This window comes from Mesoplodon densirostris, chromosome 15 (genome assembly GCF_025265405.1).
Source record: "Mesoplodon densirostris isolate mMesDen1 chromosome 15, mMesDen1 primary haplotype, whole genome shotgun sequence".
Taxonomy (NCBI): domain Eukaryota; kingdom Metazoa; phylum Chordata; class Mammalia; order Artiodactyla; family Ziphiidae; genus Mesoplodon; species Mesoplodon densirostris.
In genome coordinates this window covers 10,086,152-10,099,920 of record NC_082675.1, presented here as the reverse complement: position 1 = coordinate 10,099,920, position 13,769 = coordinate 10,086,152, and the positions used below count along the sequence as shown (strand labels likewise).

Genomic DNA, 13,769 nt, shown 5'->3' with positions numbered 1-13,769 from the left:
CATGCACTTGGAGGAAGGTTTGATTTCGTGCAGTCATTTGGAGAAGAGACTGGAGCTCTCCCCAAGGTTTATTCAGTGCAGTGCTTTTCAGTCTTTTTCCCGCCTTGGCACACATTGAAAATGGTACCATCCTTGTGGCCCGCTGGGGTGAGTGGACAGGGCTGCTTGGCTCCCTCCCGGGCTGAGGGCCTTTCCCTGACCCGCCTATCCTGCACACAGAAGGCCGTTAAGAGGCTGTAAAATTGAGCCCCGTGGAACCGCTCGACCACAGGGGAAGCTGAGGAAAAGCAGCAGTGAAGGCCCCTGGCTTGCGCAAGTTGGCAGCATCCCGGGTCCGAGGTCTTGCTGCTGCTTGCTCGTTGACAAGCACCACAGGGGAGCCTGGGATCATGACACGCTCTTGGAAGACACCAGGGTGTTCCGGAGTCGGCTGTTCTCACCAGCTAAAAGGGCCTCTGTCCGTTCTACCAGAAAGATGGAAGGTTGCAGTGTCCCTGTAGGAATAAGCCTTTTCTTCCCAGGCATCAGGAAACATGTAAATAACTTTAAGAGGAAAGGGAACCCCTCAGGTCATCTGGTCCACGTGAGGTGGAGAGTAGCTTAGAAAGCATTCCTAGCTGGGTAATTAGCCGTCTCACTCTGAAAACCCAAGTGATGTGGGAACCCTAGATTTAGGGATTGGAGGGATTATTTAAGCAGCCTAAGGAAATACACAAAAATCCTCTATCCAAAACAATCAAAAATTTTTTCTATTTTTAAAAAATTATTGAAGTATAGTTGATTTTACAGTATTGTGTTAGGTTCAGGTCTACAGCATAGTGAGTCACTATTTTTTGTAGCTTGTGTTTCATTGTAGGTTATTATAAGATATTGGGTATGATTCCCTGTGCTATGCAGTAAATCCCTGTTGCTTATCTATTTTATGTATAGTAGTTTATATCTGTTAATCCTGTGCCCCTAATTTGTCCCTCCCCTCCCTTTCCCCTTTGGTAACCATAATTTTGTTTTCTGTATGTTTCTGTTTTGTGTATACATTCATTTGTATTATTTTTAGATACCACATGCCTGATAGCATATAGTATTTATGTTCTCTGACTTAATTTCACTAAGCATAATATTTTCTAGGTCCATCCACGGTGCTGCAAATGACAATATTTCATTTATTTTTATGGCTGAGTAATATTCCAGTGTGTGTGTATACACACACCACATCTTAAGTCAGTCGTCTGTTGATGGACACCTGGGTTGCTTTCATGTCTTGGCTGTTGTAAGTAGGGCTGCTGTGAACATGGGGTATGTGTATCTTTTCAAATTAGTGTTTTCATTTTTTTCTGGATATATACCCAGGAGTGAAATTGCTAGATCATGTGGTAGTTCTATTCTTAGGCTTTTTTGAGGAGCCTCCATATTGTTTTCCACAGTGGCTGCACCAATTTACCTTCCCACCAACCGTGTAGGAAGGTTCCCTTTGTTCCACACCCTCTCTAGCATTTGTTATTTGTAGACTTTTTGATGATAGCCAGTCTGACCTGTGTGAGGTATTACCTCATTGTGGTTTGGATTTGCATTTCTCTGATAATTAGCGATGTTGAGCATCTTTGCTTGTGTCATCTTTGAAAAAAATGTCTGTTCAAGTCTTCTGCCTAGTTTTTGATTGGGTTGTTTGTTTTTTTGGTATTGGATTGTATGAGTTGTTTGTATATTTTGGAAATTAACTCTTAGTTGGTTGCATCATTTGCAAATATTTTCTCCCATTTTGTAGGTTGTCTTTTCATTTTGTTGATGGTTTCCTTTGCTGGGCAAAAAGTTTAAGTTTAATGAGGTCCCATTTGTTTATTTTTGCTTTTATTTCTTTTGCCTTGGGAGACTGAAAATACTGCTGTGATTTATGTCAGAGTGTTTCGCCTATGTTCTCTTCTAGGAGTTTTACGGTGTCATGTCTTACATTTGGGTCTTTAAACCATTTTGAGTTTATTTTTGTGGATCAAATATTTTTGAAGTATAATTGAAAATACATAGCTAAGCTCAAAAGTATTAAAGGGGTATATTGAAGTACCAGAATTGAAGAAACCGTTGCTGTGTTGGTGAGCTGTGAGCGTGGCCCCTGGCCCCATGGTGGAGACGCAGGGGGTGGGGGGGGGAGGGTAGGACCCAGCCATAGGCCTCCAGGACCAGGGTTTGACACCCTCACCTGGATAGGAAGCCCGCTTCATGAGTTGGCCCAGAAAAGCACTGCCTTTTCTGTAAGAGGGGTTAGAGAATCTGGCTGCTGGCCTGAGTCAGGGCTCAGAGGGAGTCATCAGCCCCAGGCTGCAGGGGGAAACATCATGTTTGAAAATCTCACCTGCAGATCAGCTCTACTCACAAAGTTCAGATAAAGCAAAGCCAAAAATCCAGTGTAAAAACTAATTTGGAGCCAGTAAACCCAGTAAGAGTCCTCTGCAGCCCTGGGGCCACGGGGGACTCCCAGGGCAGTAACTGCTAGGGTGGGGAAATGTAGCCAAAACCACAGAACCCTGGGACATGGGTGTCAGCATTCTCCACAGCTGTTCGTGTGTCTAAAAGACTTCATTTTCTTTAAAAAGCAACACAAAAGGAAGTCCCCCGTGGTCCAGAAGACTGCTAACAGACCCAGGTGAAAGTCTTTATACCCAAGAAGCTGAAAGTAATGGAGATTATTTCATGGATATGGAACAGGAGACCCTGTTTGGTCCAAATCACAGGAGCAAAGCCACACTGAGGTGTCCTATGACCCAGGTAATGCTTTCTCTTTTATGGGTGAGGACTGGTTACATGGTTGGTTAAAGTGTAACTGAAATTGCTTTTGAATGAAGATATTTTTTTCCTCCAGAAATGTATATACAAATGAATTTATGGAGCCAAAGGTAAGGTCTTTAAATTACTAGTGGGTAAAGTAGTATTGCAAGCTAAACAGAACCATATGTCAGCATATTGAAACCAAAGATCAAAGGACCCAGGCAAGGTCTTTTCCTTCCCTCTGGTCAAAGCCTGGCTTCATGTTAGAGTCGGCTGTTCCCCCCCACCATCCACTCTCCCAGAGTGTGGACGCTGGACTGAGATTAGGGATGTCATCCAGCTCAGTGCCTGACTAGCTGTGTGACCTTGGGCAAATCACATGACCTCTCTTAGCCCCATTTCCTCTCCTGAAAAATGGAAGGGGTTGGACTAGCACTAAATGATTCCTAGGGCTCCTTTCATTTCACATTGGGAGCCACAAGGCTTTTACACCATGAATGGGATATGGCCACAGACAGGAAGTCAAGGGCCAGAAAACGAAAAAGTGCCGGCACTGTAAGCTCAGTTAGGAAACCTCCAAGATGCCAAGGGCCAAGATGGGAAAACACAACATCAAAGTGATACCATGCATGGCTAAGGTCAGAGACTCAGCCATTTTAGGGAAAAGCACAATTTCATTTTGTTTAGCTCAGTTACTTGTAGATGAGCATGGTTTCGTTTCTGAGCGTGAACTCAATTCTCCTGATACATGACCCTCCACCAGTGTGTACAAACGGTTTGAGTGCACTGATGAAGACCCAAGTCTCTGGGCCACTCAACCCTCCATCCAGCTTTTTAGCACCTCACTTGATTAGCAAATTAGTGGAGAAAAGAAGCTAGAGCCTTCTACCCTGGGACGCCAATTATAATTATCTTCAGGAGAAAACAGTAAGCTACGAATGTATGTACAAGCCATTCCAGCTAATTGTAAAAACATCGACAAGGGCCTTCCTAAGAGTGACCGCTGCTGTGAGTCAGACCCTTGGAGAACCAGTGCCCTGCCTCTGGGATCAGCCACTGAGCCCAGCTCCCACAAGTGCCTCGTCTTTTTTTGTCCTAAAGACAGCCAGAGGGCCTGAGCCTGGGTGAGGATGCCAGCCTTCTCCACCTGCCAGGAGCGCATTCACTCATTTTATCTGCAAGACTCCACAGCAGGTGAGAACGAGACAGCTCGTTGTGTGTACCCTGGATCAGCTTTATTCGCCCTTTTTGTGGTTCTCTGAAAGGACAGGCTGAGCTGTGTATAGCAGTAAAGTCATCTCCAGAGTTCTTTACCTCTACAACTCCTCCAGGGCAAACAGGAGTTCGTTAATCATTGACGGACTCAAGAGAAAGCCAAGCCATCTGTGCAGTTCCAGATTTGCCCTGCCCTGCCCTCCCAGCTTCGGAAGATAGAAGCCTCAACGTTTGACCAGGCAACTGATGAAACATTTTCTCGTGTGAACACTGTGCCTAGAGCCACAGTCTCCACGCTTTTGGCATCGTGAGCAATATTTAAACTGCCAAGAAAGAAATCTGACTGGAACAGGCCGAGCTTCCTCAGCCTCAGCACTATTGACATTTTGGGCCTGGTAACTCTTTGTGGAAGGTGGGCATGCAGGCCACCCTGTGCCTTGTAGGATATTTAGCAGCATCCCTGGCCTCTACCCACGAGGTGCCAGTAGTACCACCGGTTGTGACAACCAAAAATGTCTCCAGATGTTGTCAAGTGTCCTCAAGGGAAGGGAGCCAAGGCACCCCTAGTTTAGAACCACCGGAGCAGGCCCGTCTGTTGTATTATGAGACCAAAAGCTTAGCTGGTCCCACCCCTGTGGGCCTAGCATTATTGCTTTAGACTTAAACCTGCATGAATATTTTCTAAAGCAAATCACGTTCAAGAGGCCCAATTCCGAAGACAAACTATCTGGTCAGTCCTGTTAAGCACATCATCCCTTTTTGGCCTAAGTCTCCAAATCCTAATTTCATAGTTAGGAAATTTGCTTTGCAAGCAGCTTCTTCAATCTCGTGAAAATTAAGTTGTAAGAGCAGAGAATGTGATGTCTAATTTTGTGCTTAAGAGGTAGGAATAGCAGCATGGACGGCTGGGCCTCAGTTTATGGTGTGGCTGAGTAATTTGTTGTTTCTTTGAGGTCCTTGCTTAGGGTCCAGAGAACCTTTCTGGCACATTCCTCTCGGAACCAAACCACGTTTACTTATGCTTTTGAAGTGTTACGTGGCTGCCAAGAATCCTCAAGACAATAACTGAAGTGGTATTCAGTGGACTTTTTCTAATTTTATAAGGAAAGAAAGGTTCCAACATTTTACTTGTTCATCTTCCAAATTATTTTCATTCTTAGAGTTGGCAGATTTTTATCCCCAGTGGTAAAAGAGAAAGGAGGAACAGAATAGAATCGCAAGTACAACTCCTGTCACAGGGCAAGTCGGCTACGACCCTGCACGTCAGAATTTGACTGTGGTCAGATTACTTCATTGGAAAATAAAAATCGAAAGCAACAGGAACCATGAGAAAATTACCATTTGCCAAAACCAATGTTTGTCTGGCTCAACAAAGTTTATACCAACAAAACTAAAGCATCTTAGAAAAATGTACCTTGCATACTATAAAAATTCATTTAGTTAAAAAGAGAAGTATCTACATTTTAAATTACCTTGATCCGAATTCCTCCCTCCAGAAATCTACATCATTAAAACCGGTGGCGTTATCCTAATGGATGAGAGGAATTGAAAGGTGACCTGTTTTGTTTGTTTGTTTGCTATTAACCGCATTATAGGAGAGCTGGGTAGTCCATTCTCCAGTAATCCTTTCAAAGTGGCCTGAATGCCTTAAGGAGCTTTCCAGTTCTGCAGTCCTATAAAGTGACCTTAACAGCCAGTTCACGGTTCATTAGAAGTAATGACCAAACTTCGACAACATCGCACTTCTGGGAGAGAACGTCGCTGATCTCTTGACTCCAGGAGAGCAGCTTGCTCTAAGTCCTGCGTGGCTCTCCACCCCTCACCCCCAGAAGAAGCCTCCCTTGAAAGGAAGGACGGTCCCATGCCACGCTCCCAAGCTTAGGCTGACAGTGGCGATACTTTGGGTTTTTATGGGCTCTCTTAAGAAAAGAAGAGGTCTTGCACTAAGGCAAACATTTTAGATCATTGCTTTATTTGACTATTTGTTCAACAGAGTTCATTCCTCTCAAGGTGGATCGTGAGCCGTTCCTTGTGATCTTTTCCTCGTTCTGAATAAAAAAAGGTAATGAAGAAAAAGCCTGTACTTTTGGACCTAGAATCTTATTTATGCTAGTAAGCTTTGACTGCAATTTCGTGTTACGATATTTCCTGCTGGCATCTCGGTAGTCACACGGAGCTCCCCGCACTCCAGTGAAGATGGCTGTCCACAACTACCACCGTTGAAACCAAAAGTAAGAGTTGAAAAATGCACCTTTTACAATAAAAAAGTAGAAACCAATTCAATTTCCTTTTTTTTTTACGAATATAAAGTTTCTTGTAAATATGTACAGTCTTTGAGCTAGTGCTATAGCAGGAAGCATTTCACAAATGAGACACACGATATACACTTTGAGGGCTAAGAAGCCCATTTCTCATGGAGATCCTAAATGAGATGCCAAGACTAAAACACCAATTTCCAGTGACCTCTCCAAATACTTGTGGACCAAGAGACAGAAACTTCAGCAAACATTCAGTCCGATCTGCCCTGGAGAAGAGAGGGGATGCAGCGTGACCCCAAAGACGAAGCAACGCATAGAACACGACAGCATGACACTGGCCAAGGATGCGACGACGTGGAGGAAGGGCCATGGGCGTTTCAAACAAGAAAGCACTTAGGTTAAGAGATGAGCAGGGGGGAGCCGGGACTCAGGCCAGGTTGCAATCTGGAAAGTGAGCTGAACCGTGGACACGGGGGTTAAAACGCGGTCACGTTCGCCAGCTGCGGTGGGAACAGGTCTACCCGTCAGCTTACCTAGGATGTGCCCTGGTGGTTTGAGGTGTAGAGAAGCAAGAGAGGCCTGGTGGGAGATTAAAGGCAGAAATAAGGCCGCTAGGTAGCTTGCCAACTGCAAAGCCTCTAGTTGGTTCTTTACCGGTTGCCAGGAACCTCGCACCGCCGGAGGGGAGAGAGAAACTGGGTGAGCCGCACGGCACCTAAGGAGGGCTTCCCCGCCCGGCTGGGGTGGGAGAGTTGAGCTGCGGCTTCCTTCTCGAACTTCCTGGTCTTAGTCTAGCCCTAGGGAGAGGCTCGTTTGGGAAGTCACAGTTTTCATGGGGTAGAACCTGGTGGATTGTGTGTGAGCAGAGTTGTCCGCGCGGGCGTCGGCAGGGAGGTGTGGAAGTGTGAGGTGTGGTTTGCTGAAATCCTTCTCTGGTCGTAAGGCTTGAGTGTTTGGTTTTTGTTTGTTCAGTGCTACAGACTGCAGCTTGTGGCCGGTGAGTTGGCAAGTCCCAGAGGGTCTCGGTTCGGCGGGAGCTATGGGATGGAACTAGTGCATCGGCAGAGCAACCCAAGGGGGCAGCCAGGTCGGGGGGCAGCGCATGCAGTGAACCGCCATGCAGAACTCCTGGGGCTCTCTTCCCAGCCCGGGGAGCCGGGGAGAGTGCGCCATCACGACGACAGGAGGTGAGTGCCCCCGGCCCCCGCCTGGACCCCCATCGGTGCCAGGCTCAGGGCAAGTCTGTTGCGTGCTTTCCTGGCCAGAGCTACATGGAAAGTGGAGACATCAGGCCGGGGGGTGACGCTGAGGGCAGGGAGGGAACAGCTCCTCGGGGCCCCTTGGCCCCAAGCCACTGCCTCTGAGCCGGGCCGATGGCCTCCATACATTCGCAGCTGGTGGGAGGGGAAGTCGTCAAGGCCATCGAAGGCAATGAGAACGGTAAACATTTGGCTGAGGTGTCCCGCTGGGTAAGACAGGGCCATCTGTGCGGAGGGACTGGAAGGGGGGTGGGCCTAGGTGAACGCGGGAGGTTAGCCAACGGCAGAGGCTCTTCTACGATGCATCGCGGTAGTAGAGACCTGATTGTGTGACCTGCTACAAATGACTACAACAGGAAATACGGTGCTATTCAAATCTATTAAGAAGTCTGTTGTCTTTAAAAAATAAATAAATAAAAATAAAACAGAAAAACAAAAACCCAACCAACCCTAGGATCTTAAAGTAGCTATTAATTAGGATTCTAACCATGTCGTAGTTAGCCCCCGGTTGGTTTCCTGTGATGAACTGGTACAGGCTAGAGCTAGGTACAAAAGTTTATGAATGCTTTGAAAGAGTAACAAAGTGCAAAGAGGGTGACTGCAGGAGGGCGCCGGCAGCTCCCAGGAGCCCCACGCCCCTCCTGGCTGCAGGGTGTCCGTGCTGAGGCGGGTCTGGGTCCAGCTGCGCCGTGGGCACTGGGGTCCTCTTCAGCAGCGTTCCATAGTGCGGATGGTGTTTTCCTGCAGTTCAAGAGGAGGAGTTGGGTTTTCTGGCTGAGATTTATACTGAAGACTGGTCCCAGACCTAGGAGGAGGAGGGGGGGGATTTGCCATGAGAGGTCAGAAATCGCTGTGCTCACTTTGCAAACAGGAAGCCCAGACTGGGGTGTGCAGGAGCACGTGGCCTCGCCTTCCTGCCGTGAGCTGAGCTCGCGGAACGCACCGCAGAGTCCCCAGCACTACGTAAGTACTTCTACTGTTACACACCCCATTTTATCCATAAATCATAGGAGATAAGGAAAAGCATTTAAACAGCTTTTCCCCTCCCTGTAGCGGCAGGGGTGCCAACAGTGAACTGCGGATGGCAGCAGGAGAGTACGAGCCAGAAAACTGGCCCCTGGAACCGGCTGGCCTGCTGAGGAGACACCATGCTCTGGAGCCTCCCCGTGCACTTAGGGGGCCCCTAGGCTTCAGCACATCCCTCCATCTTGCTAACCTAAAAATTACACAGGTAATAAATACATGCACATGATTTAAAAATTTTGAAAGGTTCGGAGTTCTTCTAGAAGGCAACCACTGTGTCCAGTTCGGTGTAGCCTTCCAGAGAAACTGTTGATGTATATGTGTTTGAAAAAGTAAGGCATCGAACCTTCTGAATAGCATGTTATCACCTGTGTTTAAGAAGGGTGACTACAATCCGTATTTGTTTGTATGCAGAGAGGATCTCTAGAAACTGTGCACGCTGGCTGCCTCCGGAAAGGGAACGCCATAGCCCTGGGCAGCTTTTACGGTTTGAGGTGCACACGTTATCCATTTGTGCAGCAGGAAGCCCCTTCTTAAGAGGCTCTCTTCCTAAGCTTGTTAAGTCCCGCAGACTCCGAAGTACGGTAGCGGTGCCCCTTCCCTACAACAGTGGCCCTCGGGGATGAGGAGGGCGCCTCACTCACCTTGTTGACCTGGGCCAGCGGGGTCCTCACGGCTCCCACGGGCAGCCGGCCCCTGCTGCCGTCCTCAAACAGCCTCCCGGGGGAGCGCTCCCTGCGCGTGCTGAGCATCCGGCCGGGGGACTTCTCCCGCTCCAGCGGGCGGCCTGGAGACTTGTCCCTGCGCAGCTCGGTCCGCCCCTCGCGGTAGCGGTGGGGCGTGCCGGGCTCTCGCGGGTGGCTGGGGCCTTCGGGGGGCGCCGGGCTGGAGGCCACGCGCTTGGTGATGTGCTCGTTGTACGTCGGCGGGCCTCGCTTGTTGGGGCTGCGGCAACGGGAGAGGAAGGTGGGGAGCTGAGCCGTCACAACCCAAAGGGGCAGCTTCCTCCTCCTCTGAGCCACCCGTGCCCCCATCTCACTACGCGTTATTAGAAAAAGACCCCACTGGGACTTCTTCGAGCCGCTTATCTCAACAGTGAGGCCGGGGAAAGCAGGCAGCAGTGACAGCAGAGGGGAACCAGGCTTCCTGGTCTCGACACAGGCTTTCCGCTGAGCGCCCACAGCGTGGCGGGCCCTGCGCACTCGCCAGATCGCCCTGCCAGCATCTCTGCAAGCTAGGAACAGCCACGACCCTCGTCGTACAGACAAGAAGCTGGAGACACAGAGAGGCTGCGATTCCAGCGCAGGTCAGTGCAACGTCGTACTCCCCATGTTCTACCCTGCTGACCTAGTAGCTTCCAGAGCCCAGAAGGCACAGAAAGAAGTCTTCCTTGAGGGGTTAAGCCTGTACTCATCGCTGTTAAGCTGCCCCCCTCCTGGGCCTTTGTTGGGTCACCTCTCCTTCCAAGTGGCTTTCCAAGAGTCTTTGGGGCATCCGATGCCAGAGGTGTAGGGATCAGGCCTGATATAATTAGGAGACTGAGGAGGGCAGACGAAAGCAGTAGAGCTGGCTCAGAAAATGTCTGAACAATCTGTATGACCAATCTAACCCTCCACCCAGCCCTGGATATGTCAGATGAAGATCTCACCAGACACGGCCCTAACCACCTCTCTGAAGAAGCAAGATCCAGAAACACAGGACTGACACACAGCCTTCGGCGTCAGTTCCTTCCCACCCCTGATGAGCAGCCAAGGTACTCAGGCCCTTGTTATCTGAGCATAATTAGTGTGAGGAAAAGGCAGACTACTTAAAATGGGAACACCATTTCACAGAGAATGTTACTTGAAGACATTTTGATTGATTGGGTCTTTATCTTGGAAAAGTAAAAGTAGAAATCAGGAAAATATATTTTAACCTAGATATTTTTAAAATCTAAATTACAATTGCAGTTACATGGTAAGAATGAACCAAGTATGAATCACACACTGATTTATTCTGCTCTAATTTTCTCAAAATTCTATGCTAACATGCTGGGTGACATCCTTCACCAGCAGTGTTGTAATTTTTGCAGCAAAATCGTAAAGTCATTTCTTAAAGATTTGACAGTGCCACTGGTTTTCCCAGAGGCCTCTCTTAATCCTTGATATTTAAATCCTTCCCCTTTGGAAGGGACCAAACTTATTGTTTTTTTAATTATTGGTCTAACTGTAAGGAATCTTTTGTCAATACCCATAATGGAAAGCAACTAACTGAGCAGCGAAGACACTGACCCCAGTGGGGGAGGGGAAACTCTCTAGAGCAAGTTTGAGGGCCAAATCCAGACAGATGCCTGCTTCTGTTTTTTACTGGAGCATGGCCACGCCCATCCAGTTTTTGTGGTCCAACAACAAAGTTGAGCAAATGAGACAGGGGCCATGTGGCCAGCAAATGTGGAAATACTTACTATCTGGACCTTTACAGGAAAAGTTTGCCCGTTCCTTCTCTACGGTAAAATAGATTGGTGGACAGAGCAGAAATAACCACCTGTCTTAAATGGTCAGAGTCCATTGTAAATAATTTCATTCTCTTGCTTCCCTATGCAGCTCAAAATTTGGAAATTCCAACAACCCACGCTCAGAAGGCCAGAACCTTCTTGTGTGTGCAGCAGTATTGAGATAAACCTTGATTTCAAGATGTCGAAATCTGAGCTATCTTCATCTCTTGCCATGTGGCTTTGTGATACAGGAGACAAAAAAAGAAATTTCAAGTAAGAGTATCCGATTTGTAATGGAAGAGAAATTATAAAGCGTGTCAGGGGCCCATCGTAAAGCAAGCTCACTGCCCAGAGGAAGAAAAGTGGCTCAAGGAAGGCCATTCGAGAGGTCAGCTTAGGTTGATGGGATAAAGGAAAACACTCGTCATTCTGGGCGGATCGGGCCATTTTCCATCTCCAAATCCCTTAATAACCAAGGCTCTACCAAGTCAATTTTATGTTTGTTTCTTGCAAAGAGTTACATTTCCTGCTCTGCTGAACAGACCCGGGGCAGTGCAGCCTGCAGTGAATCACATTCTCCCAAGCTGGCCTTCTACATTCGGGACCTGCCCAAAGCAGAGAGCAACAAAAAGACGGTTTTATAAGCCAAGAGACAACTAAAGGAAACTGCTGGTTTTCCAGACATGCCTGGCAGCAGCAGGAAAACAACAGCATTATTTCTGCCCCTTGTTCACAGGAACTAGAACCATTTTCCACGACAGAATAAGTTAACTCCTCACAGAGACACCATATCATCTCAAAAGGAAGGTGCCTGGCCATCTAACTAACTAGTGAGGCAGTGGAGAAAAGAAAGAAATCTAATTACAGTACTTGGGTTGGCTCTTGGCATGACTGGCTTGGAAACTAAATAAAATCTAGACCTTGTCAGGAGAGGACTACAGCCCTTTGAGCAGAGTCTCTTGTGAGGCAGGATCAAGCCAAAGAGTGAGAAGCAGCTGGTTATTCAGCACTTCTGGTTTTCCAGCAAGTTCCTGGGACTAAAACCACACTGACCAAATGTTTCTGACCAACACTTACATTTCAACAGAAGAAACAGACACTATTCGTTAGGACATAGTCTGGTGGAGAAACCACCTCTAATGTTATGAAATGCTGCTTAGATCTTAGGAAAGAGAGTCGTCAATTTAATGTTCTGAGACTGAGTCCGTTGAGAATAAAAACCATCTTGTCTTCAGCTGTGTAGCCCCAGACATTGTGTCTGGCACTTGGTAGGGGGTCCACATAACTCTATAGGGTAGATGTAGGGTTTGTAAACCAGTCCACAAAATTAAAACCCTAGGTCAATTAAATATTCCCCTGGGTTAAGTAAGCTTATTTCCTTTGTGGACCAGGATCTTAAAATTACACATCTCAAACCTTCACATCGAACCGAATCTGGCTCCGAGCCCTGGGTGTCAAGACAAAGCCAGTCCCACTTCCACACACTGCTGGTGGGATAACTAAAGGGTACGGCCTCTAAGGAGGAAAACTCACCAACATCTATCAAGATTACCAACGCCCACCAATTCCTTTTCTAGGAATTCATCCTCCAGATAGATTCCTAAGCATGCAAAGTGAATGTACAAAGTCATTTACTACAGCAACAGACTGGAAACAACGCAAACATCCACTGATAAAGGAGCAGTTAAATAAGGTATAGTCATGTGAACGAATGAAGAAATACTTCGGATCCTGCCGTGGAGCAATCTCTAAGGCACAGCAGAGCGTGCACGGTATGCTGTCGCCTGTATCGAGAAGAAGGGGAAGGGCACCTCCAGCATGGCAGGGCGAGGGCTCCCGAAAACCTGCTTCTCCACAGAAACAACACGAACACTGGCAAAATTGTCAAGATCAACTTTTGGGAACTCTGGAAATTAACCAAAGTCTTGCAACAATTCAGAGAGTGTTTATGTAAGAAACTGTGCAATATTCACCACCCCTGTCTCCCCAGATCTGCAGTAGTTTTGAAACCAACAGCCTTGTAACCAGCTGTGAAAGCCAGCACCCCGGCAACCACTGGAGGGGAGTACATTAGGACTGCAGCCCCAGCCTCAGAAAACTGTCACTATCTGGCCTATCTGCTCCTCCTTGGAAAAAGACCGTCCTCAGGGCCTGTTTTTAATGGAGCTGATTCAGGTCTTCCTCTAGAGAAATGCCCTATCTCTAGACGTTTACCAAAAAAAAAAAAAAAAAAATCAATTGAAAACAAGAGGCCAGCTACAACACTCAGAAGGAAGTCCTGCATATTCCTGGGGATCTGTAAGGACGGACGGACACACACACACACACACGCACGCACGCGCGCGCCTGTCACATACCCAGGAGAAACCTACGAAGGCCTCAGTCTGTCAGCCACAGCTGACTGAGTGCTGAAGGTGTGCCCCCAAACACACACACACGTGCGCGCGCGCGCGTGGTTGCTCAGCAAAGGGTGGGTTCAGTGCATTTAAGGAAATCTCTTTCTAGTCATTCAGCTGACCACTACCCTAACCAAGCAGAAACTTCAATGGCTGCACATAACAAAGGACACAGACTACAGAATTAGCACAAGAGTCACTAAACAAATAGCGACAACAACACACCCAGGGAGGGGAAGGGGAGCTGATTTTCGGAGCTGCCACATTGTACTATTTGAAATGTTCAGTTTTCAACAAGAAAAAATTTACAAGACATTCCAAGCAAGAGTAAATAAATAAAGTGTAGCCCACACTCAAGGCCTCATTTCTCCTTTTACCAAGGGGGGGC

The 13,769-nt window shown here is 47.6% G+C and overlaps 1 protein-coding gene and 1 long non-coding RNA gene across 3 annotated transcripts in view; one reads left to right on the top strand and one right to left on the bottom strand.

The window, feature by feature from the left end:
* Positions 1-5,923: 5,923 nt before the first annotated feature.
* CIT (citron rho-interacting serine/threonine kinase) overlaps positions 5,924-13,769 on the bottom strand; it is a 180,971-nt gene continuing 173,125 nt past the window's right edge. For both annotated transcript variants that reach the window (XM_060119127.1, XM_060119128.1), the window contains exons 47-48: positions 9,157-9,457; positions 5,924-8,294 (exon numbers count right to left, since the gene is read on the bottom strand). In XM_060119127.1, coding sequence (XP_059975110.1) covers positions 8,271-8,294; positions 9,157-9,457 — 325 coding nt within the window. In that variant the 3' untranslated portion in view covers positions 5,924-8,270. The remainder of the gene's footprint in view (positions 8,295-9,156; positions 9,458-13,769) is intronic.
* LOC132502876 (uncharacterized) lies at positions 6,733-13,724 on the top strand. Its single transcript, XR_009534537.1, has 6 exons — positions 6,733-7,417; positions 8,361-8,452; positions 8,543-8,720; positions 9,609-9,818; positions 10,133-10,265; positions 11,095-13,724. It is a non-coding gene; the product is annotated as an uncharacterized LOC132502876 (long non-coding RNA).